The following is a 25,635-nucleotide window of genomic DNA, read 5'->3' on the forward strand; positions in this document are numbered from 1 at the left end:
CTCCCTGCCCCTGTGACGCTCCTGTCCTGTGCAGGCCCCCAGGCCCCTCACCAGCTGGAGCTTCCTGGCTGTCCCCCCGAACTTCCTTGGCATCTTCTGTGATGCTTCCCTGCAGCGCTGGGCCTGTGTTAGGTGGGTGCTGACCACAGCCACACACTGGGTGACTTAATCCACTAAATGTATTTCCCATATTTCAGAGAGCAGGGAAGTCCAAGACCAAGATGCACTAATTTGGTGCCTGGTCGAGCTCTCCTCCCGGCTTGCAGATGGGCACCTTCCAGCTGTGTCCCCTCGGGGCAGAGAGGAACGAACAAGATCTCTGGTATTTGATTTTTAAAGACACTGATCCCACCAGACCAGCTTGCACACTTGTGAATTCGTTTAACCGGAATCACTTCCTTATCCGGTGGATGCCCACACTGGGGTGGGGGGGTGGGGTAGGGCTTCACATATGACCTTTCAGTCCATAGCTCGGTCGCCTCCACAGCGAGCCTCAGGCAGGTGGACAGCATCGCCCCCGCCACCCGCCGGGCCCCATGACCCATGTGGGCTGCCTCCAGGTGAATTCCCAGCAGCCCCAGCTCCATTCCCAGTTCACTGCACACCGTTGGAGTTTCCTGCCTGGTATCCTCCTTGACACCTCAGTGGGGGAATCCTTGTTTGTGGGCTTTGTCTTGGGACACCCCCACAATCTTTATGGGCCATCCAATTGGCTACAGGAGTGCCAACAAGATGGACATCTCAGCTTTGTGTGATCTGGACCCCATAGTGTGTAATCTTGCACCAGTCAACCTCTCCTTCTACTATAATGTTCCATCTCAAATTATTACCTGGTTTCCGTGTGCTGACTCCACCCCAGGTGCCACCCCAAATGGCTTCTCTCCACTGCTCCTTCTTCACTACCACTTCCCCAGTGTGACAGGCTAAGGTGCAGAGGCCTGAGGAAATAGTCACGAGTGAGGTGGCATTTCGTCTACACTTAGCTTGAAGTAAGGCAGTAAAATCAGGAGGAGCAAAACTCTCTTGGACACATTCTTAGATGGCAGGGACAGAAACTGGTTGTAACTGGACTTGAAGGCCCTGCTGAGAAGCCCACAGAACATCAAGGTGGCCCTTGATCCCACAGTCCTGGCCTCCCTCTGCTGTGTCCCTTGTCCTGAGGACAGCGACCACTGAGGAGCAAAGCTAAGGGAACCAGACGCTGAGGACAGAGAAGGTGACAGGACACAACTGACACAGTGAGAGTTCTGGACACCAAGGAGCCAGAAATAGCACCAGTGTAAGCAGAGGGGCCTGGGCAGGGGGGGCAGGTCTGATCCGGGAAGGGTGGGTACAGGGCATCTGTCCGGGTGCACTGAGACGGTCCCCCCTACACCAGGGCCCAGGCTCAGCCTCACGCGGGTGTCCATCCATCCCCCTGGGGAACTAACCAGCAGGACGTACAACCAAGAAGAACACGCTTTTCAACAGTCCATCTCTTAAGCATTTATTAGACACCTCTTAGGTGCCCTCCCCAGCCTGCGTGGCCAGAGATCTCAACGAGTGGGTGTCCCTGCCCTCAGGGGGCTCAGAGCCCGGCTCCCCAGGGCAGAGCCAAGAGGAAGCTCAGTACTTGTCAGGCAGGCCAGCAGGTCGGAAGTGGTTGGGGTCTTTGCCACTCCGGCCCCATTCGTTGGCAGCCTGGTCAGCCTTCGAGTCCTCCGCTCCGTGGCCGCTGTCTCCAAACCTTAAAAGGTCTGTGATTCTCTGAGAATTCTCTCTGGCATCGCTGGGATGGAGGGGGACAGGCAAGAGATGAATTAGGGCCTGATGAGTGAAGCCCACCGCCCCCACCAATCTCTCCTCTCTCCAAGGGCTGGCTGACAGGAGCCAGGGCAGGAGGGGCTGAATCACCCTGCACCTGACCCTGCACCCGGCACAGCCCACCCCAGCCAGGCTGGTCCCCGGGCCCCCAGCAGGAAGGCAGGGAATCCCCGGGTCCCCCGGCCTTGCTGTGGCCCTGGGAGCCACTCCAACCCCACACTGGGCCCAGAGGAGGGGTGGGCAGGACCAGGAGGAGCCAGTCTCTCCCGCAAACATCTCTGGGGCTAGGCTGTCCTCTGAGAGCCTCGCCCAGCTCACCATCCCTGCATCCCCAGGGGCCCAGGTCACCTGATCACTTTAGCAGCCCAGGCCCCCCCAGGGCCCCTCTGTGCAGCGTCATAGTTCCCCCGGGCATGGAAGTATTTGTCTGAATTTTTGTAGTTGGCTTCTCTCATGTCAGAGTAGGCTCTCAACATGTCCCAAGCCCCTGGAGACAAAAGCACATGGCAAAAAGGATATCACGTGGATAGAAAGCAGAGGATTGCCATGGGGAAGACTCAAGGAACAACAATCTACCACTGACTCTAGATTTCTGCCCGTGGTCCCAGCACCCTTGGGGACCCTAGGCCCAGGAGGACAAGTCTCCCCCCTTGTTGGTTTCTCCACGTAACTCTACTGAGGTCATGCATCGGGGCACAGCTGTGTTGCTCCTGTGCGTCTGGCTCTGTGCTACCTATGGGCTCATCCACTAGGGCCCCATGGGAGCTGCTCAGTGGGAGAAGGGAGGTGTTCTAGAACAGGATTTCTCTCTTCAGCATCATTGACATTTGGGGCCAGATCTTTCTTTGCTGCTCAGTCCTGTTTTGACTCTATAGGTTGTGTAGCAGCATCCCCAACCCTACCCACTACATGTGGGCAACCTAATCCCTGAGAGTCACCCACCAGAAATGCTTCCAGACATTCCCAAAAATCTCAGGACACAAAATTGCCCTTGGTCGGGAAGCACTGCTGTAGAATGAAGCCAAGATGGGAAAATCCAAGGGCACTTGGGTAAGTGAGGAGGTGACAGGGAAGGCAGATTCTGAGAAAGGCCCAGGCTTACTGCACTTGTGCCCCAAGTCCCAGGAAACCTATTCTTGCAGAGTGAATGCCCGCGACTGTGACACGAGTCCCCTGAGGGTTAGGGGCAGAAATGGCATCCTGGCAACTTTCTGTATAGACTATACCCATGATGTGGCAGCTGGAGGTAGCAAGCCCTAGGGCCGCGGCCCATCTGCCACCCTTGTCTGCACTTCTAATCACCTGGGAGCTCCTGAGAGGCCTGTGCCCGGGTCTGAGCCCAGGCCAATACCCTGAGCTTCTCTGGGCGTGGATGTCAGGCATCAGTCCAACATGTAGCTGAGACTGAGAGCCACTCAGCTTTAGGAAGAGGTACTCAGACACATCTACCTGGCAAGAGCTCTGACCTCACGCACAGCTGGGTTCAAACCTCCTCTCTGCCACCTGCTGATTGCCAGGTAGTCCCTGGGCAAAGGACTTGTCTGCTCTAAGCCTCAGCTTCCTACCCTCCAAGTAGGGGAAGAGGCCTGCCTCACTGAGGTGTTCTGAAGTCATAGTAGGAGAACACCTGTCCCAGGTTGACCAGTAGTGTCCCTGTTTGCCTAGAACCCTCCCCATTAGTGCTGACAGTGTCACACGAAAGGCCTCAGACCCGGGCCGCCCAGCAGAGTTGGTCACCCTGAATTGCATGAAGGTACTGAATTCCTAGTGTAGGCTTGATATATATTATTAGCTCCCTCACTTTTGGGGTCATGTTTAGGGCTAGGAAAGGGTGGGAAACAGACCTCCCAGGGACACTGTCACTGACAAAAGGAAGCATCAGAGAGAGCTAAGCTGAAGGTGTCTCTTAATGATCCAATCAGGAGGTGGAAAGGAGGGAGGGAGGGAGGAAGGGAGGGAGGGAGGAAGGGAGGGCTGAATGGAGGGAGAGAGGGAAAGGAGAAGAAAGGATAGACAGCTTTCACCATACTTTGTGCATTTTGTCTGCAGAAGATGTTATGCCATTTCCAGACTGACACTGTGTCTTCTCTTCAAACTTACACTTCAGCTGGGAATGATCATTGCTCTTTCTCTAGTAACAGATGGACTCCCATTTTGTGCTTTCCAATCTGTTTGATGAGGGGCTCCCAGCACCGGGCCCGTCCTACCACATAGGGCAACACACCCAAGACAGCGGCTCCTACCCTTGAAAGTGCTCAGGGCAAGTCCTAGTGGCCCTTGGATGCCCCCCAGTCCAGCAGCCTTACCTTGAGCAGCCTCGCCGACAAATGAATACCATTGGCCGCTGACACCCAGGACCAAGGAACAGAAAAGGAGGCCCGGGAAAAGCTTCATGGTGCTGAAATGAAGAAGAGGGTTAGGGGGGCAAGGACAGGACTCGCACCCTCCTTTGGGATTCGCATGTCACAGATGGCCTGGTGCTCATTCCCTCTGTTCTCAGTAGATCTCGGGGGCCAGGTAGGAATCGTGGCTGTAGGTCCTCACTCGGAGCCACAGCCCTCAGTGCTGAGCCCATCAGCCAAGAGGTCCCCAAGGTGGCATTGGTGGAGGCAGAGGGCAGCTGGGACCAAAGTGTCCCAGCCTAGGGCAGCCTTCAATCAACCCAGAACCTTACAATCAACCAAAGACCTCCGTGTGCCACTGCGTCAGCAGAGCCCTCGTACAGGACAAACACACAACAGAGTAATTACTTTTAAAGGAATCCCCAATCCTGCAGGGAAAGAGAAAAGAGCCTGTTTTCTCAGCCAATCACTGCTGGCAGAGCCCCTCACCTGAGTTCCCAATGGAGCGAGCTGCTGGTCCCTGCCTGCTAGGCACAGGTGACCCGTATTTATACCGAGCCGTCCAGCTGGGCCCTGGGGAGAGAGGAAAGGCCAGGCCTGGTGCCTGGAAATGTGTCCCCAGGTCGTGGCCCCTGGAGCCTCCAAGGGATGACTTCCTGGACACCCGGGGTGTTCTGCATCCCAGGGCCAATTCCCGGTTGTGCAACCCCGGGGAAACAAGGTTCGCTGCTTCTTCCTGGCAGCCCGGGCTGGGGGCGGGGAAGGTTCTGCCATCAGGGCTGGGGGGGCGTGGGGAGGAGGGTGCACAGCCCCTGCTGGTGGCCCCCCGCTGCTGGAAGGTGCATGGCTGAGAGGATGGCTCCTCATCCAGGACCTCGCTCCCCTGGCCACCTCCTCCGGATGGTCCCTGCCAGGCTAGGCGGCAGATGGGCCAGGACTGACCCGGAGTTCGTGCCTAATGCTCTTGAGCTTCCAAAAGGACAGGCTCGCCCCAACCCGTGTCTCGGGGGCCCCGGGAGGTCTGTGCACCTGTGTGGGTGTGTGTGCTCGCCTTCCAGCTGGGAGGCACAGAAAGCCCTGCTCAGCTGGCAGAGCCCAGGAGGATGTGTATTATCTCAGTAGGGGTGGGGGTTGTGGGGTTCCCAGGCTGGGAGCGCCTGCCTGGAGGGATTCCTCCTCCCTTACAACCCTGGAGCTGTCTCCATGGCAATGAGAGTGTTTGGTGCAGGGAACAAAAATGTAAACTCTAAGAAACCTCTAATAGGATATTTTGTCTGGAAGAAAGCAGCCGAATTGGAGAAGTGGCAGGCTCCCATCAGGAGACTGTTTTGGGAAAGTTCTTTGCTGCATTTCCTGAGTGTATAGAAGGTCACTGCCTGTGCTCTTCTCACTATGAATCAGAAGTATCACCAGGGTCTGCCCAGTAAGGTGAGGCCTGTGAAGATATGAACAGAGACTCCACTCTCCATAGAAAATATCCTTTGTACCTCGTTCTAACTGGAAACTTTCTAGAAGGACACCTCTGGGGGTGTTGGGTGGTTCAGTCGGTTAAGCATCTGACTTCAGCTCAAGTCATGATCTCAGAGGCCTGGGATCAAGCCCATGTCGGGCTCCCTACTCAGCAGGTTGCCTGCTTGTCCTTCCCCTGTGTCCCTTCCCCTGCTCATGCTCTCTCTCTCTTCTCTAAATACATACATACATACATTAAAAGAGAATTCTGGAGACTAGTTCAGCATAGACTGTTGACATTGTTTCAAGCTGTCTAGACACTGATTAAAGAGAAAGGTTGATTCTCGGCCTGAAGCAGACTATAGCTCATTATTACTCCTTCCCTATGCCTGATTTTTTGGGCAAGACAGCAAGTACTATTTATTCTTTTTGACTCCCTGTACCCTGCCTTGTTAGCTAACTGTTGTCTTGTTGGTGTTGCTAATATAAATGAAATACAGAATCTCAAATTCTCAAACTCTTAGTCTGAATATGAAATCTAGCATATGGGAGAAGAGCGACATGCTAAGTTTTCTTTCAACTTTACGAAGATATCTTATATGTTCGGGAATCATTTGGGAACAGAGGATGTCCATTACACCTGTTACAATGTCATTACCAGGGTGACAAATCATGAGTCCAGACCACCAAGTTGGCTTCTTTTTTTAAAGGTTCAGAGCACAGGACATACCAACCCTGAACCATTTGCTTTAGAAGACTATTTAAAAAAATTTTTTTTTCCCAAAGGCCAATTTAAATTTAAGTTACCAACAGAAACTACGTCTGTTTTGTCACCTTTGTATATACAGTGTTTATCACATGTTTTATTTCCTCTGTGAGGACTCACAGCATGCCAGCACTGGTCTGTGTGCGGAAGTGTCCTAATCTCACGTGTGTACCTTGTAGCGATCCATCTGTAAGTATATAACATAGGGACATCCTGCATTATCTAATTCTAACCCATTCCTGACAACCTGTTGGGTAGCTATTTTTTTAAATTACTTTTTATCTATAGTTGTGCTCAGTGCATCTAAACCTCAACATCGTCTTGGTTAATTTACTCTTTTTCAGGAAAATCTGCCTCACCTGCCTGCCTCCACAGCCACTGTGCTTCAGGTCAAAACATCATTCTCTGTGGCATACAGAGGATCCTTGCCTTTCTCGTACTGTGTCACCTTGTGGGGCTGGTGCATGCCACGGTTTTGATAGACAGTTGGGCTAGTTTGGGAAGGACACATTGTCTCAGGGGCACATGATCAGCACTGTGTCCACAGCACTTGTCTTACTGGTAATGGTAGGGTCAGGACCAGGTCAGGATGGATTAAGGCAAAACAGCCCTGTCAGGAGCTCCAGAAGCAGCCTTGATGGTTTAAGATACTTGAAGCCAAGCTTTGGTTTCCTAGACTCTAAATATACTGTAGCAATTGTTTTGTGTGGGGGTTAGAGGTAGCAAATTTTTGAATGCCAATTATTTTAAATTATTTTCCAAGAGAAAATAATAATAATCCCTTTTTAGCCGATGTTCACAAATATGAGAACTATTCAAATACCTATTTTACAATCTATGAAGGATATCTATACAATATAAAACAATTGAGATGCCAACTACTCAACTACTAATAATCAATGAGTCCATTTGTGCATGTTTTGTCTGCAATATATAATAATACTCTAGGAGTTGGAGACAAATTCTGTTTTCTTTATGCGATGAGTATGTGCTATAAATCTTTAGAAATAAAGAAGTATTAAAGATAATGAGTGCACGGGGGTGCTGGGTGGCTCAGTCAGTTAAACTTCCAGCTGTTGGTTTAGGCTCATGGGTCGTGTGTCTGAGCCCCGCATTGGACCGCATGCTCAGCAGGGACTCTGCTTCAAGATTCTCTCCTTCAGCCCCTTCCCCAACTTGCACTCTCTTGTGCTCTCTCTCTCTAAAATAAATAAATAAATATTTTTTAAAAAGAAAAAGTTTAATGAATGCAAGGGCAAGTAGGTGGCTCAGTTAAGCATCTGTCCAACTCCTGATCTCAGCTCAGGTCTTCCTCTCAGGGCTCTGAGTTCAAGCCCTGAATTGGGCTCCAAGTTGGGCATGAAGCCTACTTAAAAAAATGAATGTGAATAATTTTTACACAATAAAATATACAGGAACTTTGGTGTCAGAATAAATGAAAAATTATGCATCTAAGATTTGTCTGTGTTCAAATTCAGGGAGCTGGATGACAATCTTTTCTACTTGGCACTGGAAATTCTGTATACAGACAGCTGTGAACAATGTTCTAAAGCCATAGATGATGCTATTACTGAAACATGCCCAGGTAAAATGGCTGTCTGTGTTGTCTTTTCTTTCTATCACCCAAGTCCTGATAATATGAGACTGTTTGCAGTTACATTTTTGAGTGGATATTAATGTTTGTATCTTGGTCACTCACTAGCAGCATGTGTCACTATTGTCTGCATGATTTAAACCATGTCACCCCCTGGTAACAGGAGCGGTCCCCCCCTAGTAACAGGAGACACAGCAGAGTTTCTGGGAATAAATGCAGGTACATCAGTGCATTTGGTGGTCAGAGCCCATGGAATTTCATTTCAGATTGCTTGTATTTTTCAGGGAAATAGAAGAGTCATCATCTGAGAGGAGGGTGGAAGAGGAGGCATGGTGGAAGTTCTAGGAGAGAAGTAAAATATGGTCATCTAGGAGAAGGGCAAAGTGAATAAACTTAGGAAGTGTAGTAGTAGGATTGCAAGGAAGCTCGAGGATAACGATCATGAATTTAAAGGGAGACTAATCACCATGGCTTTCCCTGACTACATTCAGGTGCCAACGCACAGGCTTGAAGAAAGTGGGGAATTGGATCTCACCACTCTGTAAATACTTGTTGAATTATCAAATAGGTTAACACATGTGAAGGTCAAAGGAGGATTCATTTAAAGATGAGGGCGGGTAATAGGGTATAGGGAGGGAATTAACAAGGAGAGAATGAATGAGGGCATAAATATACTCCAAGGTCCAAGGGCCCACAGGCTCCCTGAGGGTGGAGTTACCCAGAGTGTAGTAGGAGTGGGTCTTTCTCTGATAAAGAAGGAAAGGAAAGAGAATGGAGATGTATTTTGTGGTGAAGGATAGCTGAAGGAAACCAGAAACACTTGTCCTTTACCTGCTCCAGGATTCATCAGTTTCCACCTGTTTGCATTTCTGAGTTTGGCCCCGCAGTGCACAAACCTCAGGGACAGGAATCTTGTCTGGTTTATTGACAATCTGCTAGATCAATTACACCTAGTAGAGCATCCCACCTATAACAGGTTCTCAGTAATTTTTATTGACTGACTATATCAATGAATGAATGAAGGAGGAGAAGTAATCTGCATGGATGGGTAGAGGTAGTGTGATGAGGGAGCTTGAAAGTTAAGAAGAATGGAAAAGCTTTTAAAGAATGGTGTGTCATTTAGAGAGATGAACATGGACATTGTTTATACGCAGTAATATCCCAGCCTACTTGGAATGGTTGAACTTATTGTCAAAGAATATATTCAGAAAGCGAACAACACCCCCTCTACCACTTCCAACCTGTTATTACGCACCATCATTTGGATTATTGTAAGGAATCTCTGATTGGCTTCCTTCCATGTTTTCCACACTTGCCCCCATCTAGTCTCTTCTCAACATACCCACCAGATTGTTAAACACAAGACAAGCGATGTCACTTTCTGCTCAAAATCCTCCAGAGGATCTAAGTTTTACCCATGCTGAAGGCAAAGCTCTTTCAACAGCTTATGAAAATCTGTCTTTACACTTCATTTCCTACTTCTCTCCTCTCATTCATTTTGCTGCAGCCACACTAGCCTCCTCCTTATTTAAACTCCCAAGCACATCTCATCTGAGGGGGCTTAGATAATTATGCCTTTCATCTGGAATATTCTTTGCCCAGATATTTGTATATCAGGGCTCTAAGAAGAGCAAGACCTGGGATTTCAGGATGCTGGAAGGTTCAGCAATATTATTCATGTCACCAAGTGTTGGCAACAAATAAGTCAGAAGGAAGGCTGGGAGTGACAAGTAGAAATCTTCCATGAAGGTGGGAGAGGGGTGGGGAGCTGTACCAACAAATATAATTGAGAGATGCTTTGTCCCCAAACAGGACTAATTAGATTGTCTCTATCAGGAGTATCTGGTGGCCACTTTATGAATGCCAATTCCTGAGCCAGAATCTTGAAGGTTCTGATTCAGCAAGTTTGGAGTGGACTTCAGGAATGCCTATGTTTGACAATCTCCATGTTTTGGAAATCACTTGTGCAGATAACATTGCAAAGCTGGAGGATAGATAATGAAGACTTTGATGGGGACTTAGGAGAAGGTACTCCAAAGAGCATTGGAAGGTGTTGCTGGGTGGACTTGAGAGACCCCAAGGCCTCTGCTCAGTCTGTCCTGGGATGTTGCCAGAGGCTCTTGGTCCTGTCACAAGAAAGAATTCAAAAACAGACTAGACACAACAGTTGAGTGGTGCAAGAAGGAGAATTTATTAAAGTCTGAGTATACTCTCAAGACGTGAGAGCCCGTGAGCTCAGGGAAAGCTACACACCCTGGGGTTTGGGTCTCTCTTTTCTTAGCAATTGTTAACAAGGGGGTGGAATATTTATTATCCATGGGGACAGGATTTTGGGGTACCAGAGTTTCTCACCTTTTCTCCCTTACTTGGTGAGAGTCTTCAGCCTTTTTGGTCTTGAGCCTGTCTGGTTTGATCCAGCTTCTTGTCATTTTGGTTTTGGAGTGCTACCAGGAATGGGTCTCTAACTTTCCCCCTTGTAGCAGGCCATGAATCCCCCTTTGCTGGCCTCTGGGCTTCCTGTTAAACTTAACGAACTGCTTATTGTAACAGAGGGAAAGAATGTGGAGATGGTGGTGGGAAGCAAAGAGGATAGAGACCCCTCTCACCCATTCTATTGTTCAGGAATTGCAGGAGGCCTACCCCATGGGAAAAGATGACAATAAAGTGGAACCAACGTGGGAAAGGCAGGTTTTTATAACAGGGGAAGGAAATAAGCAAAGATAAAGGGCAATACTCAACATGGAGCCTTCTCACCTGGGGCTCAATGGATGGTAGTAGTGAATGGGCAGACAGAGTATAGAGAGGGTTGAGACTGACTCATAAAGAAATTACTTTAGGTCAAGCAAAAGCAGGGACGTGAGAACAAGGGTAAAGGAAGCAGTGCTGGGGTTACTGCCTTGGGGCTGAGTGTGAGATGCTGTACTGTAGAAGGCTGATGCTTTTGAGCCAATAGAACTACCCCTCCAAAGTCCAAATGGACAATAGAGAGAAACAATGGGTATGCTTTTCAGATCTCCTCCCAAAGAAGCTGAGGTGTACTATCGACATGAATTCTAGAGAGAATGAAGGGACAAAGGAGAAGGGTAGGGGAAAGAATCGTTAATGAGAATAGATAAGATATACTCCTAATACATATTTAATATGAAAAATTTGTAAATAAGAAATTAGTTCCTCGGGGCGCCTGGCTGGCTCAGTCGGTGGAGCACATGAATCTTGATCTCAGAGTTGTAAGTTTGAGCTCATGTTGGGTGTAGAGATTACTTTAAAAATAAAAAATCTTGGGGCATCTGAGTGGCTTAGTTAGTTTAGTGTCCAACTCTTGCTTTCAGCTCGGGTCATGATCTCAGCTTCATGAGTGAGATCAAGCCCCGTGTCTGGTTCTATGCTCAGTGTGGAGTTTACTTGAGAATCTTTCCCTTCACCCTCTCACTCCCTCTCTACTCCTCCCCTGACTTGTGCTCTCTTTCTCTCTCAAATAAATACATGAAATCTTAAAAAAAAAATCTTAAATAGAAATTAGTTATTCAGACTTCCACACAGCATTCAGACTTGGAGGCAAGGGTCTTGCAAGGCCAGGTCTTTCTACTTTTTGAGATCTCTGGTTACTGAAGACGGGATCCAAGTTTTCTCCCCAGGCCAGGAGTGCTTTGTTTACCTATGAATTCATCCTTTATAGAGTCATAGCCAGTCAATTCTTTTAAATACATACACCACATCTCCTATGAATGACTCTCTTTACTCACATAGAAACAATCTACCTCCAAACCCCTTTCTGATGGAGAAGCTATAGAGAATATAAACGGATCACTCAAGGACCAGAACCACACAATGCCTTCGTCAGTGTTCTTTCTACTCTAGTTTCTTGCCTCCATAACTTAGCAAGTATTATTTTCTGTGGAATTGTACACCCCTTAAAACATATGAAAAGAGGTTTCTGGTAATTCCAGGTTGGATGATTTGGTTTGGGAGAATGCCATCAGGCACAGCAATCTCAGCTTCTCGTAGTAGAAATCTGGACTTTGCCACATTCCATTATTCTATGCTTATTTTTAACAGAATGTCCCATTACGAAATACCAGAATACCTTTCCAGGATAGATTGTGACACTAAATTCCCATCACAGATCCTAAAATCCAGCAACCTGGACTTGGAAAAAGTATGGCATAGAAGTCAAGAGCTAAGCAAGCCATAGATTCAGACAGACCTAGCATGGTTTCAGAACTAATATGGTTTCTAGCATATACTCATATTGTGATATAGCATTTGATGACCTGGAGAAGCAAAGATAATGTCTTAAGGGAAAAAGAGTGCAATCGAATATGATCCCATTTTTCAAATGTTCAAAGGCATTTTCCTACAGTGAAACACAGCATGAGAGGTTGCACATCAAACAGTGATCCATGTTTCTGGGTGGTGGGTTCTGTTTGTGTTATTCTGTGTTTTCAAAATTCCCTATAATGTCGTGCTCATTCATTCATTTATTTATCAACTATTCATTAAATGCCTTCTATGCAACCATCACTAAAGTAGCTATTGGGCACGCATTGGGGATTATGAGTGGGAACAAGAAATAACCAGATCCAGGGTATGCCTTGGTGAAAATGAGTCATGTGACTGGGAAAAAAGATGATCATATAGAGAGAGAAGGTTTATAGTTATCTGATTGTAAAATCAATAAGATTCCAAGAAATAAAGGGGAACGATTAAGTGCAGAAAGTATACTGAAAGAAAAGAGAAAGTGTCACTAATCCTCCGAAGATTTTTGTTTCCCCCAAAGAACAACAGTCCCTAAGTACTAACATCATTACTCATTCCCATCATGTCCTCCTTAAAATTAATAAATTCATAAATGGCTCAGCTGTCAAAAGATCGCCTTTCCCTTTACTACTTATTCACCAGGCTACCCATTACTGCAACTGGGAAGACAAGAGAAATGACTTTCCTTTCGTTGCTTCTATTTAACAAGCTAATCATCAGGAATGTAAAAGGACTAACCATTTAATTAAGGTTAAGGAACTCCTCATTCTGTTTGGTGTGCATCCCTTCTTACAAAGCCCACACCTCCTCCTAAAAAGGGAACACTTTCCTCACAGCTTGGAGTTTTCAATTTGCATTCTTTAGGCACCAGGAAACCCTGAATCAAGTCTGTCTATAATTAGGTAAGTGTCTCTTCCCCGGAGGCTGTCGGGGGGCTAATTGATCCTCTGAAGCTTTTTGGCCTCTGCCTGGTGGAATGGCTAAAGGTAAAGGACACACAGTATGACATGGTGGGATTCAGTCAGCAGCCTATGGTCAGCAGCAGTGAGTCAGGGTCTGGAACTGGTGTTGTCAACATCCAAAAAGGCGCTGCATTGTGCTTGAAAATATTTTATTTCCTTTCCTTTTGAACATTTGCAAAAGGGAGTAGTGAATCAGAGACAACTCAAAACCCAAAATCTCTTATGGAATCATATAGTGTTGGTGAACCTAAGAAATTACTTGGAGAAGAGTTTTTTAAGTTTTAGTAAGTTTTCATAAGTTTTGTTTTAATTTCAAGTGACTACCTTCACTTGTTTCTTAAGTTCCACATATGAGTGAAATCATATAGTATTTGTCTTTCTCTGACTGATGAGGATTAAGGAGGGCACTTGTGATGAGTGCCGGGCGATGTATGGAAGTGTTGAATCACTCTATTGAACACCTGAAACTGATACTAAATTGTATGTCAACTCTAATGGAATTTAAATTAAAACTTAAAAAAAGGGATCCCTGGGTGGCGCAGCGGTTTGGCGCCTGCCTTTGGCCCAGGGCGCGATCCTGGAGACCCGGGATCGAATCCCACGTCGGGCTCCCGGTGCATGGAGCCTGCTTCTCCCTCTGCCTGTGTCTCTGCCTCTCTCTCTCTCTGTGACTATCATAAATAAATAAAAATTTAAAAAAATGATTTAAAAAAAATAAAACTTAAAAAAATAAATTTCAAGTGTTAATAATAAGCACTCCTACGAATCATCATTAAACCTCTGTACCAGGGAGGGTATTCAATATCTAGGTCATTAAGCATGTTTTTCAATCTTATAGGAGAGAAAGGGACAATAAAATGTTATGTCAAAAAGAGACTCCTTTTTCTTTTACATCCATTGACAGGAACATCCAACTTGGAAAACTTACTGCTTGTGATTGAGCAAAGTCAATTTTTCAGGTTTACCGGAGAGCCTGTCTCAATCTTGCTTAGTTAGCAAAATGAGGAATGCTTGTTTAGGTCTGTGTTTCCTAAACATTCTGGAACTCCCTGGCTTCTCTTATCTTCAGACAGACATGATTAACACCAAAGTGGTTCAACAAACCAAAACAATTCTCACAGGGCAGCCTGGGTGGCTCGATGGTTTAGCGCTACCTTCAGCCCAGGTTGTGGTCCTGGAGGCCTGGGATCAAGTTCTATGTCCGGCTCCCTGCATGGAGCCTGCTTCTCCCTCTGCCTGTGTCTCTGCCTCTCTCTCTCTTGCTGTGTCTCTCATGAATAAATAAATAAAATCTTAAAAAAAATTTTTCAGGCCCAAGTGATTTGCCTTCCAATTTTCCTTTAATTAAAGCTGATTCTGCCTAAGTGGAGACTCACATTCCTCTTGACACATTATATCTTTCTGTAATTCCAATAGTATATCTTCTGGTCAGACTTGTTGGATGGGCATACTGTCCATCCAGGTCAGTGTCCCCCACTTTTCTGAAGCCCTCAACCTGATTCAAGAGCTCCAGGCTCACGCAAGGAAATACCTCATGTTTCCTCAGACCTTCACCCCCACCCCCTCCCATCTCCAAATCCTGGCTTTCCTTAATTTAATGCATTAGGGTCAACACCTTGCGCTACCTCTCAACTAGTATTCTCTGCCTGGCTGACTCAAGATGCTTTATTTCCCATGGATGATGTGTGTGGGCTTTTGTTTTTGTTGTTTTGTTTTGTTTCCATTTTCAGCAGTCTGGGATCTCTTTTCTGCATGAAATACTTGTAGCAAGAAGATCTCTGTTTTAAAAATATAAGTTTTATTATTATTCAGGTATGGCAAGACCAACAGATCAGGAGATGACTGTCATCAAAAAGATGTTTTTTTACTCAGAGATCCCAAAAGAAGGCGGCACCCCATGCCACAGGCACCCAATGAAGCACCCAGGGACAGCCAGATGACAGAGGGAGTGAGATGCTAAAATGTGGAGAGAGCCTTTTTTCTGGTTTCTGAGGGAAAGAATGGTGAAGCGGGGAGAGCAGACTTAGGGTCAGCAGGTGTCTACACTTGGTAAAATGCATCTGTAAAACTGAACTCCATTTTGGGAATTTGAAGGGACCAGTCTTCACATTTCCATTATTAACATATATTGTTTTATGTAATTTCTCTATTTCTTCTCATTTTGGAATTTATATTTTCTCAGGAATATGTTTATTTTATCTAGGTTACCAAATTTATTATCATATATTCTTTTCTTTCTGGGTCATGAAGTTTTCTACGACTTCTACCTTTCTGTTCATTTTTCTCTTCCTGGGGGCTTATACTGACAATTCTATTGCTATTCTACATCTTTTTAAAAATCCTAATAATCTCCATCTCTTTTTCTGTTGCTTCTTAGAAAAGTTCCTGGAGCTGCTCTGCCAGCCAACTACTTTACTATTTGGTTGCATTGATCCATTATTTATCCTCTTACTAAGGTTTAATTTAATATTATATTTACAGTCTTTCCATTTGATTCTTCTTCAAAACTGATAGTTCCTACTTCACATTTTGATGATATTTATTAAGTATATCATGAGTTTTCTTTGCATCTCTCTAATCCATGACTTCTGGGAGATCTAGTGTTATATTTTCATTTGGTTGTCTTTCTTTTATAAAAACAGCTATGCTGCTTGAGTATCTGGTAACTTTTCCCTCTGAGCTCATTCTCCCTGGGGCAAGTCATTCATCCTGTCTAGAAAGTATGTGAGTATATGTGTAGCCCAAATTCTAACATGTATGACGCTCAGTGGGTTTGATATTGGGGAATGTGGTATCTGGAGAGAGTGGAGGGTGGGGGTGGCCTCCAGGGCAGCGGGCTGGCAACACCACCCAGCATGATGGAGCCACTCATTCAATGCTTGCAAACCATTAGGCTTTTCTTTTCTTTCTTTTTTTTTTAAGGTTAAACCCACCCGGATCATACTCCTATTTTATTTTATTACATTTATTTTATTATATTTTATTTTGAATATTTTATTTCTTTTTTTTAATCTTATTCATTTATTCATAGAGACAGAGAGAGAGAGAGAGAGAGAGAGAGAGAGAGAAGCAGGCTCCATGCAGAGAGCCCGACATGGGACTCAATCCAGGGTCTCCAGGATCACACCCTGGGCTGCAGGCGGCGCTCAACCGCTGTGCCACTGGGGCTGCCCAATATTTTATTTCTTTATTCATGAGAGAAGCAGAGGGAGAAGCAGACTCCCTGGGGGGAACCCAATGCAGGACTAGATCTCGGGACCCCGGGATCACACCCTGAGCTGAAGGCAGATGCTCAACAACTGAGCCACCCAGGCCGTCCCAGGCCCTTCTTTGCCTCCACCTTCTGGGCCCTGTTCTTTCTGAGCTTTCTCTGGTTGTTGTAAAATGCCGAGCCCTAAAGGTGGTAAGATGGACTGGGGAGGAAAAAATGAACAGGAGCTGACATGTGCAACAGCCTCTGTTTCTATCCTGGCCTCACACCTAAGGACACTGAAGCCTCCCTCAGCCCCCTCAAACCCTCACCGGCCCCCGCAGAGCTGGGTGACAGTCATGGAACTTCTGGGTCAAAATGACAGCGAGCAGACAGTGACCCTCCAGGGTAGGAAGATACAAGGAGATCCCCCCCATCTTCCCCAGGATGGAAGCACAGCACTTCCCCAGCTGGGCTACAAAATCATTCAACAACACTCTCATTGCCACAGAAAGAGCTCCAAGGTTGTAAGGGAGGAGGAATCCCTCCAGGCAGGCGCTCCCAGCCTGGGAACCCCACAACCCCCACCCCTACTGAGATAATACACATCCTCCTGGGCTCTGCCAGCTGAGCAGGGCTTTCTGTGCCTCCCAGCTGGAAGGCGAGCACACACACCCACACAGGTGCACAGACCTCCCGGGGCCCCCGAGACACGGGTTGGGGCGAGCCTGTCCTTTTGGAAGCTCAAGAGCATTAGGCACGAACTCCGGGTCAGTCCTGGCCCATCTGCCGCCTGGCCCGGCAGGGACCATCCGGAGGAGGTGGCCAGGGGAGCGAGGTCCTGGATGAGGAGCCATCCTCTCAGCCATGCACCTTCCAGCAGCGGGGGGCCACCAGCAGGGGCTGCGCACCCTCCTCCCCACGCCCCCCCAACCCTGATGTCAGTACCTTCCCCGCCCCCAGCCCGGGCTGCCAGGAAGAAGCAGCGAACCTTGTTTCCCCGGGGTTGCACAACCGGGAATTGTCCTGGGATGCAGAACACCCCGGGTGTCCAGGAAGTCATCCCTTGGAGGCTCCAGGGGCCACGACCTGGGGACACATTTCCAGGCACCAGGCCTGGCCTTTCCTCTCTCCCCAGGGCCCAGCTGGACGGCTCGGTATAAATACGGGTCACCTGTGCCCAGCAGGCAGGGACCAGCAGCTCGCTTCACTGGGAACTCAGGTGAGGGGCTCTGCCAGCAGTGATTGGCTGAGAAAACAGGCTCTTTTCTCTTTCCCTGCAGGATTGGGGATTCCTTTAAAAGTAATTACTCTGTTGTGTGTTTGTCCTGTACAAGGACTCTGCTGACGCAGTGGCACACGGAGGTCTTTGGTTGATTGTAAGGTTCTGGGTTGATTGAAGGCTGCCCTAGGCTGGGACACTTTGGTCCCAGCTGCCCTCTGCCTCCATCAATGCCACCTTGGGGACCTCTTGGCTGATGGGCTCAGCACTGAGGGCTGTGGCTCCGAGTGAGGACCTACAGCCACGATTCCTACCTGGCCCCCGAGATCTACTGAGAACAGAGGGAATGAGCACCAGGCCATCTGTGACATACGAATCCCAAAGGAGGGTGCGGGTCCTGTCCTTGCCCCCCTAACCCTCTTCTTCATTTCAGCACCATGAAGCTTTTCCCGGGCCTCCTTTTCTGTTCCTTGGTCCTGGGTGTCAGCGGCCAATGGTATTCATTTGTCGGCGAGGCTGCTCAAGGTAAGGCTGCTGGACTGGGGGGCATCCAAGGGCCACTAGGACTTGCCCTGAGCACTTTCAAGGGTAGGAGCCGCTGTCTTGGGTGTGTTGCCCTGTGTGGTAGGACGGGCCTGGTGTTAGGGAGCCCCTCATCAAACAGATTGCAACGCACAAAATGGGAGTCCATCTGTTACTAGAGAAAGAGCAATGATCATTCCCAGCTGAAGTGTAAGTTTGAAGAGAAGACACAGTGTCAGTCTGGAAATGGCATAACATCTTCTGCAGACAAAATGCACAAAGTATGGTGAAAGCTGTCCATCCTTTCTTCTCCTTTCCCTCTCTCCCTCCCTTCCTCCCTCCCTCCCTCCTTTCCACCTCCTGATTGGATCATTAAGAGACACCTTCAGCTTAGCTCTCTCTGATACTTCCTTTTGTCAGTGACATTGTCCCTGGGAGGTCTGTTTCCCACCCTTTCCTAGCCCTAAACATGACCCCAAAAGTGAGGGAGCTAATAATATATATCAAGCCTACACTAGGAATTCAGTACCTTCATGCAATTCAGGGTGACCAACTCTGCTGGGCGGCCCGGGTCTGAGGCCTTTCGTGTGACACTGTCAGCACTAACGGGGAGGGTTTTAGGCAAACAGGGACACTACTGGTCAACCTGGGACAGGTGTTCTCCTACTATGACTTCAGAACACCTCAGTGAGGCAGGCCTCTTCCCCTACTTGGAGGGTAGGAAGCTGAGGCTTAGAGCAGACAAGTCCTTTGCCCAGGGACTACCTGGCAATCAGCAGGTGGCAGAGAGGAGGTTTGAACCCAGCTGTGCGTGAGGTCAGAGCTCTTGCCAGGTAGATGTGTCTGAGTACCTCTTCCTAAAGCTGTGTGGCTCTCAGTCTCAGCTACATGTTGGACTGATGCCTGACATCCACGCCCAGAGAAGCTCAGGGTATTGGCCGGGGCTCAGACCTGGGCACAGGCCTCTCAGGAGCTCCCAGGTGATTAGAAGTGCAGACAAGGATGGCAGATTGGCCGCGGCCCTAGGGCTTGCTACCTCCAGCTGCCACATCATGGGTACAGTCTATACAGAAAGTTGCCAGGATGCCATTTCTGCCCCTAACCCTCAGGGGACTCGTGTCACAGTCGCGGGCATTCACTCTGCAAGAATAGGTTTCCTGGGACTTGGGGCACAAGTGCAGTAAGCCTGGGCCTTTCTCAGAATCTGCCTTCCCTGTCACCTCCTCACTTACCCGAGTGCCCTTGGATTTTCCCATCTTGGCTTCATTCTACAGCAGTGCTTCCCGACCAAGGACAATTTTGTGTCCTGAGACTTTTGGCAATGTCTGGAAGCATTTCTGGTGGGTGACTCTCAGGGATTGGGTTGTGCACATGTAGTGGGTAGGGTCGGGGATGCTGCTACACAACCTATAGAGTCAAGACAGGACTGAGCAGCAAAGAAAGATCTGGCCCCAAATGTCAATGATGCTGAAGAGAGAAATCCTGTTCTAGAACACCTCCCTTCTCCCACTGAGCAGCTCCCATGGGGCCCTAGTGGATGAGCCCTAGTGGATGGGCCCCAAATGTCAATGATGCTGAAGAGAGAAATCCTGTTCTAGAACACCTCCCTTCTCCCACTGAGCAGCTCCCATGGGGCCCTAGTGGATGGCCCATGAGTCAGAGCCAGACGCACAGGAGCAACACAGCTGTGCCCCGATGCATGACCTCAGTAGAGATACGTGGAGAAACCAACAAGGGGGGAGACTTGTCCTCCTGGGCCTAGGGTCCCCAAGGGTGCTGGGACCACGGGCAGAAATCTAGAGTCAGTGGTAGATTGTTGTTCCTTGAGTCTTTCCCATGGCAAGCCTCTGCTTTCTATCCACGTGATATCCTTTTTGCCATGTGCTTTTGTCTCCAGGGGCTTGGGACATGTGGAGAGCCTACTCTGACATGAGAGAAGCCAACTACAAAAATTCAGACAAATACTTCCATGCCCGGGGGAACTATGACGCTGCACAGAGGGGCCCTGGGGGCGCCTGGGCTGCTAAAGTGATCAGGTGACCTGGGCCCCTGGGGATGCAGGGATGGTGAGCTGGGCGAGGCTCTCAGAGGACAGCTAGCCCCAGAGATGTTTGCAGGAGAGACTGGCTCCTCTTGGTCCTGCCCACCCCTCCTCTGGGCCCAGTGTGGGGTTGGAGTGGCTCCCAGGGCCACAGCAAGGCCGGGGGACCCGGGGATTCCCTGCCTTCCTGCTGGGGGCCCGGGGACCAGCCTGGCTGGGGTGGGTTGTGCCCGGTGCAGGGTCAGGTGCAGGGTGATTCAGCCCCTCCTGCCCTGGCTCCTGTCAGCCAGCCCTTGGAGAGAGGAGAGATTGGTGGGGGCGGTGGGCTTCGCTCATCAGGCCCTAATTCATCTCTTGCCTGTCCCCCTCCATCCCAGCGACGCCAGAGAGAATTCTCAGAGAATCACAGACCTTTTAAGGTTTGGAGACAGCGGCCACGGAGCGGAGGACTCGAAGGCTGACCAGGCTGCCAACGAATGGGGCCGGAGTGGCAAAGACCCCAACCACTTCCGACCTGCTGGCCTGCCTGACAAGTACTGAGCTTCCTCTTGGCTCTGCCCTGGGGAGCCGGGCTCTGAGCCCCCTGAGGGCAGGGACACCCACTCGTTGAGATCTCTGGCCACGCAGGCTGAGGAGGGCACCTAAGAGGTGTCTAATAAATGCTTAAGAGATGGACTGTTGAAAAGCGTGTTCTTCTTGGGTGTACGTCCTGCTGGTTAGTTCCCCAGGGGGATGGATGGACACCCGTGTGAGGCTGAGCCTGGGCCCTGGTGTAGGGGGGACCGTCTCAGTGCACCCGGACAGATGCCCTGTACCCACCCTTCCCGGATCAAACCTGTCCCCCCTGCCCAGGCCCCTCTGCTTACACCGGTGCTATTTCTCGCTCCTTGGTGTCCAGAACTCTCACTGTGTCAGTTGTGTCCTGTCACCTTCTCTGTCCTCAGCATCTGGTTCCCTTAGCTTTGCTCCTCAGTGGTCGCTGTCCTGAGGTCAAGGGACATAGCAGAGGGAGGCCAGGACTGTGGGATCAAGGTCCACCTTGATATTCTGTGGGCTTCTCAGCAGGGCCTTCAAGTCCAGTTATAACAAGTTTCTGTCCCTGCCACATGGGGTCTTGGAGCCCGGCAGGCGGCGGGGGTGATGCTGTCCACCTGCCTGAGGCTCGCTGTGGAGGCGGCCAAGCTATGGACTGAAAGGTCATATGTGAAGCCCTACCCCACCCCCCCACCCCAGTGTGGGCATCCACCGGATAAGGAAGTGATTCCGGTTAAACGAATTCACAAGTGTGCAAGCTGGTCTGGTGGGATCAGTGTCTTTAAAAATCAAATACCAGAGATCTTGTTCGTTCCTCTCTGCCCCGAGGGGACACAGCTGGAAGGTGCCCATCTGCAAGCCGGGATGAGAGCTCGACCAGGCACCAAATTAGTGCATCTTGGTCTTGGACTTCCCTGCTCTCTGAAATATGGGAAATACATTTAGTGGATTAAGTCACCCAGTGTGTGGCTGTGGTCAGCACCCACCTAACACAGGCCCAGTGCTGCAGGGAAGCATCACAGAAGATGCCAAGGAAGTTCGGGGGGACAGCCAGGAAGCTCCAGCTGGTGAGGGGCCTGGGGGCCTGCACAGGACAGGAGCGCCACAGGGGCAGGGAGGAGGCCAAGCCCCAGGCTGGGGGAGAGGCCTTTCCTCCCTGCTTGTCCCTCCTGGGAGCTCAGGGATGTCAATCGCTACCAGCATGTCGATCCTCTGTGACAAAGACATCGAGGAGCCCTCCGGAGGGAGAGAGTCATGACGACATTTCACAGAGGAAAGACAATTGCACGCGTGGTCAAGGAGGAAACAGAAGTGAGGATGCAGGTGTCAGTGACGGGAGATCGTGGCTCCTGCCCAGAGCAGGGCCGGGTGCAGGTGGACAGTCCGGGCTCGGGGCTTGGGGGTCAGGGTCGGGTCTCTGTCGAGCCAAGGCGGGGGCAGCAGAAGCAGGTGGCGGCCCGGCAGGGGGCAGGCCCGGGGAGTGGGGTCCAGTTGGTGACTTGGGGCCTCACTCCCCTTGGCGCCCCTCGGGGCAGGGTTGTCCTGCTTCACCTTGACGCCTCCTCCCCGAAGGTCGCCCGCCTCTCCGTGGATCTGACTTTCCAGCCCATCCTCTGCCATCTCCTGAGCAACTTGGAACCTGCTGTGCCAGGCAGCTGCGTGCCAAGCACGGCCCTCACTTGCTTCTCAGAAAGCCTTTGCTTCTCCTTCATTTTGCAGGACAAGTGCACGGAGTACACAATGTGTGCTGACGGGCCTTTTTCTACAAAACCTTTAAATATTCCCACCCACCTCTTCTGGCTTGCAGGCGACTCAAGGTAGAGGAGAGGAACAACAGCTGCCCCAGCCCGAAGGGGAAGCAAGAGGGGTTCATGCTCTGGGGGTGGGATACCCCAACGGGAGCAGAGACGTGTGCTCTGAAAGTAAGAGAGCTGATGAGAGTGGGCACAGGGCGCCAGACAGGAGGACGGGACCTGCAGGGGCCCAGTTGTCCTGTGGAGGTGTCCCAGGACTGGGACTCCTCCCACACCCCGAGTTTGCCCCTTAGCGCCCTGCTGTCGGGCGAGAGGGTGGGAAACCCAAGGGCAGAGGGATCCCCCAACTGCATGTCAGCCTCACATCCCCAGTACCAGTCACAGCACAGAGCAAATAGTAGCTGCTTAATAAATATTTGTTGAAATGACTCAATGCTATAGAAGGAGTGTTGCTCAGGAGCTCATAGACCGGGAGGCAAGCCTGGGGCTGAGGACATACAGCTGTCAGGTCCAGGGCTTGATCTGCACAACGGGGTCAGGAGGCACCTTGGGTGGCCGTGATCCACACCAGAATCTCCACTAGGTACTGCGGGAAGTGACAAGATTTTACTTGAGCATCAAAAACACTCACTGTTCCTAGGAGGGCCTTGCACTGTCTCCCATTCAAATGCAAATAGAAACCTCAGGAGGACAGAAGCTATCAGTCCTCTTGGTTTCTGAGGGGAAGCCTTGGGAGAGAGCAACTAATATTTGAACTTCCAGACTACCCTGTGGACTCTCAGAGGGTCAAGTTAGCAGAGGGTGCTCTGTGAAAACAGAGGAGGGGAAAGATACACTGCATTTCCCTGAGCCCAAGACCCCGTGGACTGAGATATGCATTACTGTTGGTAAAGCTCCATGAAAAACGTTCTGTGAATTCTTCCCTTCTGGGAAGTTGTAATATTTTCCTATCCCTCAGCAGTTTTACTTGACTCTTGTTGGAAGAGACTCTTGGACCTACTTGGGCATACATTTTTATCTTAGATCACTTTTGTGTATAAAGAAAAAAAAGATGAAGCATACGCAAAATAAATTGATTAAATGTTCCTAGAGCAATGATAATGACTTTATGACTGCGGCCTGGTCATTGGTGGATGTAAGAGATGTCCTAATTTCAGAAAAATCATGCTAAAAAATGTCTATCTTAGAAATACTAGAATATGCTATTACAGTTACTATTTATACAGGTTCCCTCTCATTTTACTTACCCGCTCCTGGGGTGTAGGTCAGCTCTACACCAGCACCCCCACATGTGCGGGACCCCCCCAGAGAGAGGTGGTGTATCCATGACTGGTCCTGACAGGGCCCATGTGCCAACCTCCCTCTCTAGATAGGATGTCGCCCCTCGTGGCCCAGCCACAGCCTTCATCCAACCTCAGTGGTCTCTCCAGGACACCCCAGAGTGACCGAGGGCCCCTTCTCGTCCTGTCCGGGCCTCTTCTGTACGGTGCAGAGGGGAATGGGACCGGGAGGAGGTGATCGCACCCATCTGCACAGGTGCCTCTTCATCAGCCCTGGGGGCTCGCGAGACTGGCCTGCTTCTTGGATGCTCTCCCCAGGATGTGGGGTGCGTGGAGCCTCCCGGTCCTCAGGTGTGGGACAGGGAAGAGACTCACTTGAAGGCCTGCTTGTCAAACTCGGGGGCAAAGGGCACCCTTCACAATCCCCTGATTCCCAAGTCGGTTTCTGAAGTCTCTAACTATGGGAAAGCAGTCTCGGGTCTTTTCTGGGAAGAACGTGTGTGCTCTACACACAATCCGTGATTTACGGAGTGCTGTGAAACCATGCTGTGTAAAACGTTTTGCAAAGCTCCCATCATGACTCACACGTCCCTTTGCTGAAAGAGCTGGGCAAAGTGACAAGAACTCCAGGCTGCCCACAGGGCCTTGCAGCCCAGGGACCTGAGCAGGAAGGGAGCCACCCTTCACTGGAATCTTCCCTTAATCCCCTGTAGGCCTCCCCTTTGGAATGTCCAAAAGTCTAACACAGAGCTTTTCAAAGCCCAACTGTCCCCTGGTGGGTACAGAAGCTTACAAAACTCCTTCATCCGGCCGTTCCCGGATTCACCCCCTCCTGAATGAGCCCCAGTATGTGGCAGGAACTGAGCGAGGCCCTGGGAACAGAGCGGCCGATGGCGCAGAGGAGATCAGTGGTCCCGGGCAGGTCGCACTCTCCGGGGGAGCCGTTATTAGCTATGCATGTTTACCACAATGGAACTAAATTACACTGTACATTAGTGGGTGATGGACTATCCTGGGCCACGGTTCAGGCGGCAGCCGCACAGCATGTGGCGAAGAGTCCAAGTGCTCAATCCCAGGCGGCCAGATGTGAACTTCAGCTTGGCCCCTGACTCTGGCAGGTGAGAGGAGGCTCGAGGACAAATGCTCTGCTAAGTTGTTCAGGGAAAAAGCAGCCTGGAAAATGCTGAGTATTATATCCCTGTCTTTGATTATGTACTCAGGTAAGTACACACGCTTAGGAAATAGACCGGAAGGCAAACATGAAGGTTCCAGGAGGTGCTTCCTGCCTCTCCCCCAACCCAGGATGAGGAAGTTAGCCCTGCTGTTTTCTTTTTCTCTTTGTACTTACTAAATGGTTTTTATAAAAAGATTATTTATTCATGAGAGACACACACAGAGAGGCAGAGACACAGGCAGAGGGAGAAGCAGGCTCCACGCAGGGAGCCTGTCGTGGGACTGGATCTGGGTCTCCAGGATCACGCCCTGGGCCGAAGGCGGCGCTAAACCGATCAGCCACCCGGGCTGCCCATATACTTATTAAATGTTTTTCAACTTTTCTTCTCTAACTTGTTCTTTCAACCTAGGCTCATTCAGCTCCACTGTCTGCTAGGCCTTGTCCTGGGTGCTGCTTGTCAAAGGTGAGAAAGCCAACCTCACGCCTGCTTGGGAGGCTAGGGTTGAGATGAGGAAAAGCAGCAGATGTCTCTTCAGCATATAGTTCACACGTGTGTGCCTTTCTCTCTCATCACACCCCCCCCCAACTGCACTAAATGTGCAAATACATCCACACACATCAATAGTGCACCCATATTAATAAAGATCATGTGATACTAACTGGTAAAGGAGTCAGGGTCCCAGTGAACATACAGGATGGAAGCTACGAAAAAAAGGATGGTGCTGATCACGCGCCGTAGTCCGTC

At 49.6% G+C, this 25,635-nt stretch overlaps 2 protein-coding genes across 3 annotated transcripts; one reads left to right on the top strand and one right to left on the bottom strand.

Annotated features, from left to right (window-relative positions):
• Nucleotides 1–1,460: 1,460 nt before the first annotated feature.
• On the bottom strand, nt 1,461–4,516 carry LOC112667714 (serum amyloid A protein-like). Its single transcript, XM_035703798.2, has 4 exons — nt 4,478–4,516; nt 4,110–4,201; nt 2,152–2,290; nt 1,461–1,768 (listed from the first exon to the last, which is right to left on the bottom strand). Exons 2-4 carry the CDS (start codon nt 4,195–4,197, stop codon nt 1,606–1,608), a joined length of 390 nt encoding a protein of 129 aa, XP_035559691.1. The 5' UTR covers nt 4,198–4,201; nt 4,478–4,516; the 3' UTR covers nt 1,461–1,605.
• Nucleotides 4,517–17,510: 12,994 nt separating this feature from the next.
• LOC112667717 (serum amyloid A protein) lies at nt 17,511–20,833 on the top strand. 2 transcript variants are annotated; one of them, XM_049098854.1, is made up of 5 exons: nt 17,511–17,585; nt 18,019–18,110; nt 19,382–19,447; nt 20,005–20,143; nt 20,526–20,833. In XM_049098854.1, the coding sequence occupies exons 2-5, from the start codon at nt 18,023–18,025 to the stop codon at nt 20,686–20,688; spliced, it is 456 nt and encodes a 151-aa protein (XP_048954811.1). In that variant the 5' UTR covers nt 17,511–17,585; nt 18,019–18,022; the 3' UTR covers nt 20,689–20,833. The 2 variants fall into 2 exon arrangements, with proteins under 2 accessions (XP_048954811.1, XP_025315470.1); XM_025459685.3 differs by lacking the exon at nt 19,382–19,447 and having other exon boundaries at nt 17,518–17,585.
• The last annotated feature ends 4,802 nt before the right edge of the window (nt 20,834–25,635 follow it).

This window comes from Canis lupus, chromosome 21, assembly GCF_003254725.2.
Source record: "Canis lupus dingo isolate Sandy chromosome 21, ASM325472v2, whole genome shotgun sequence".
NCBI classification, from domain to species: Eukaryota; Metazoa; Chordata; class Mammalia; order Carnivora; family Canidae; genus Canis; species Canis lupus.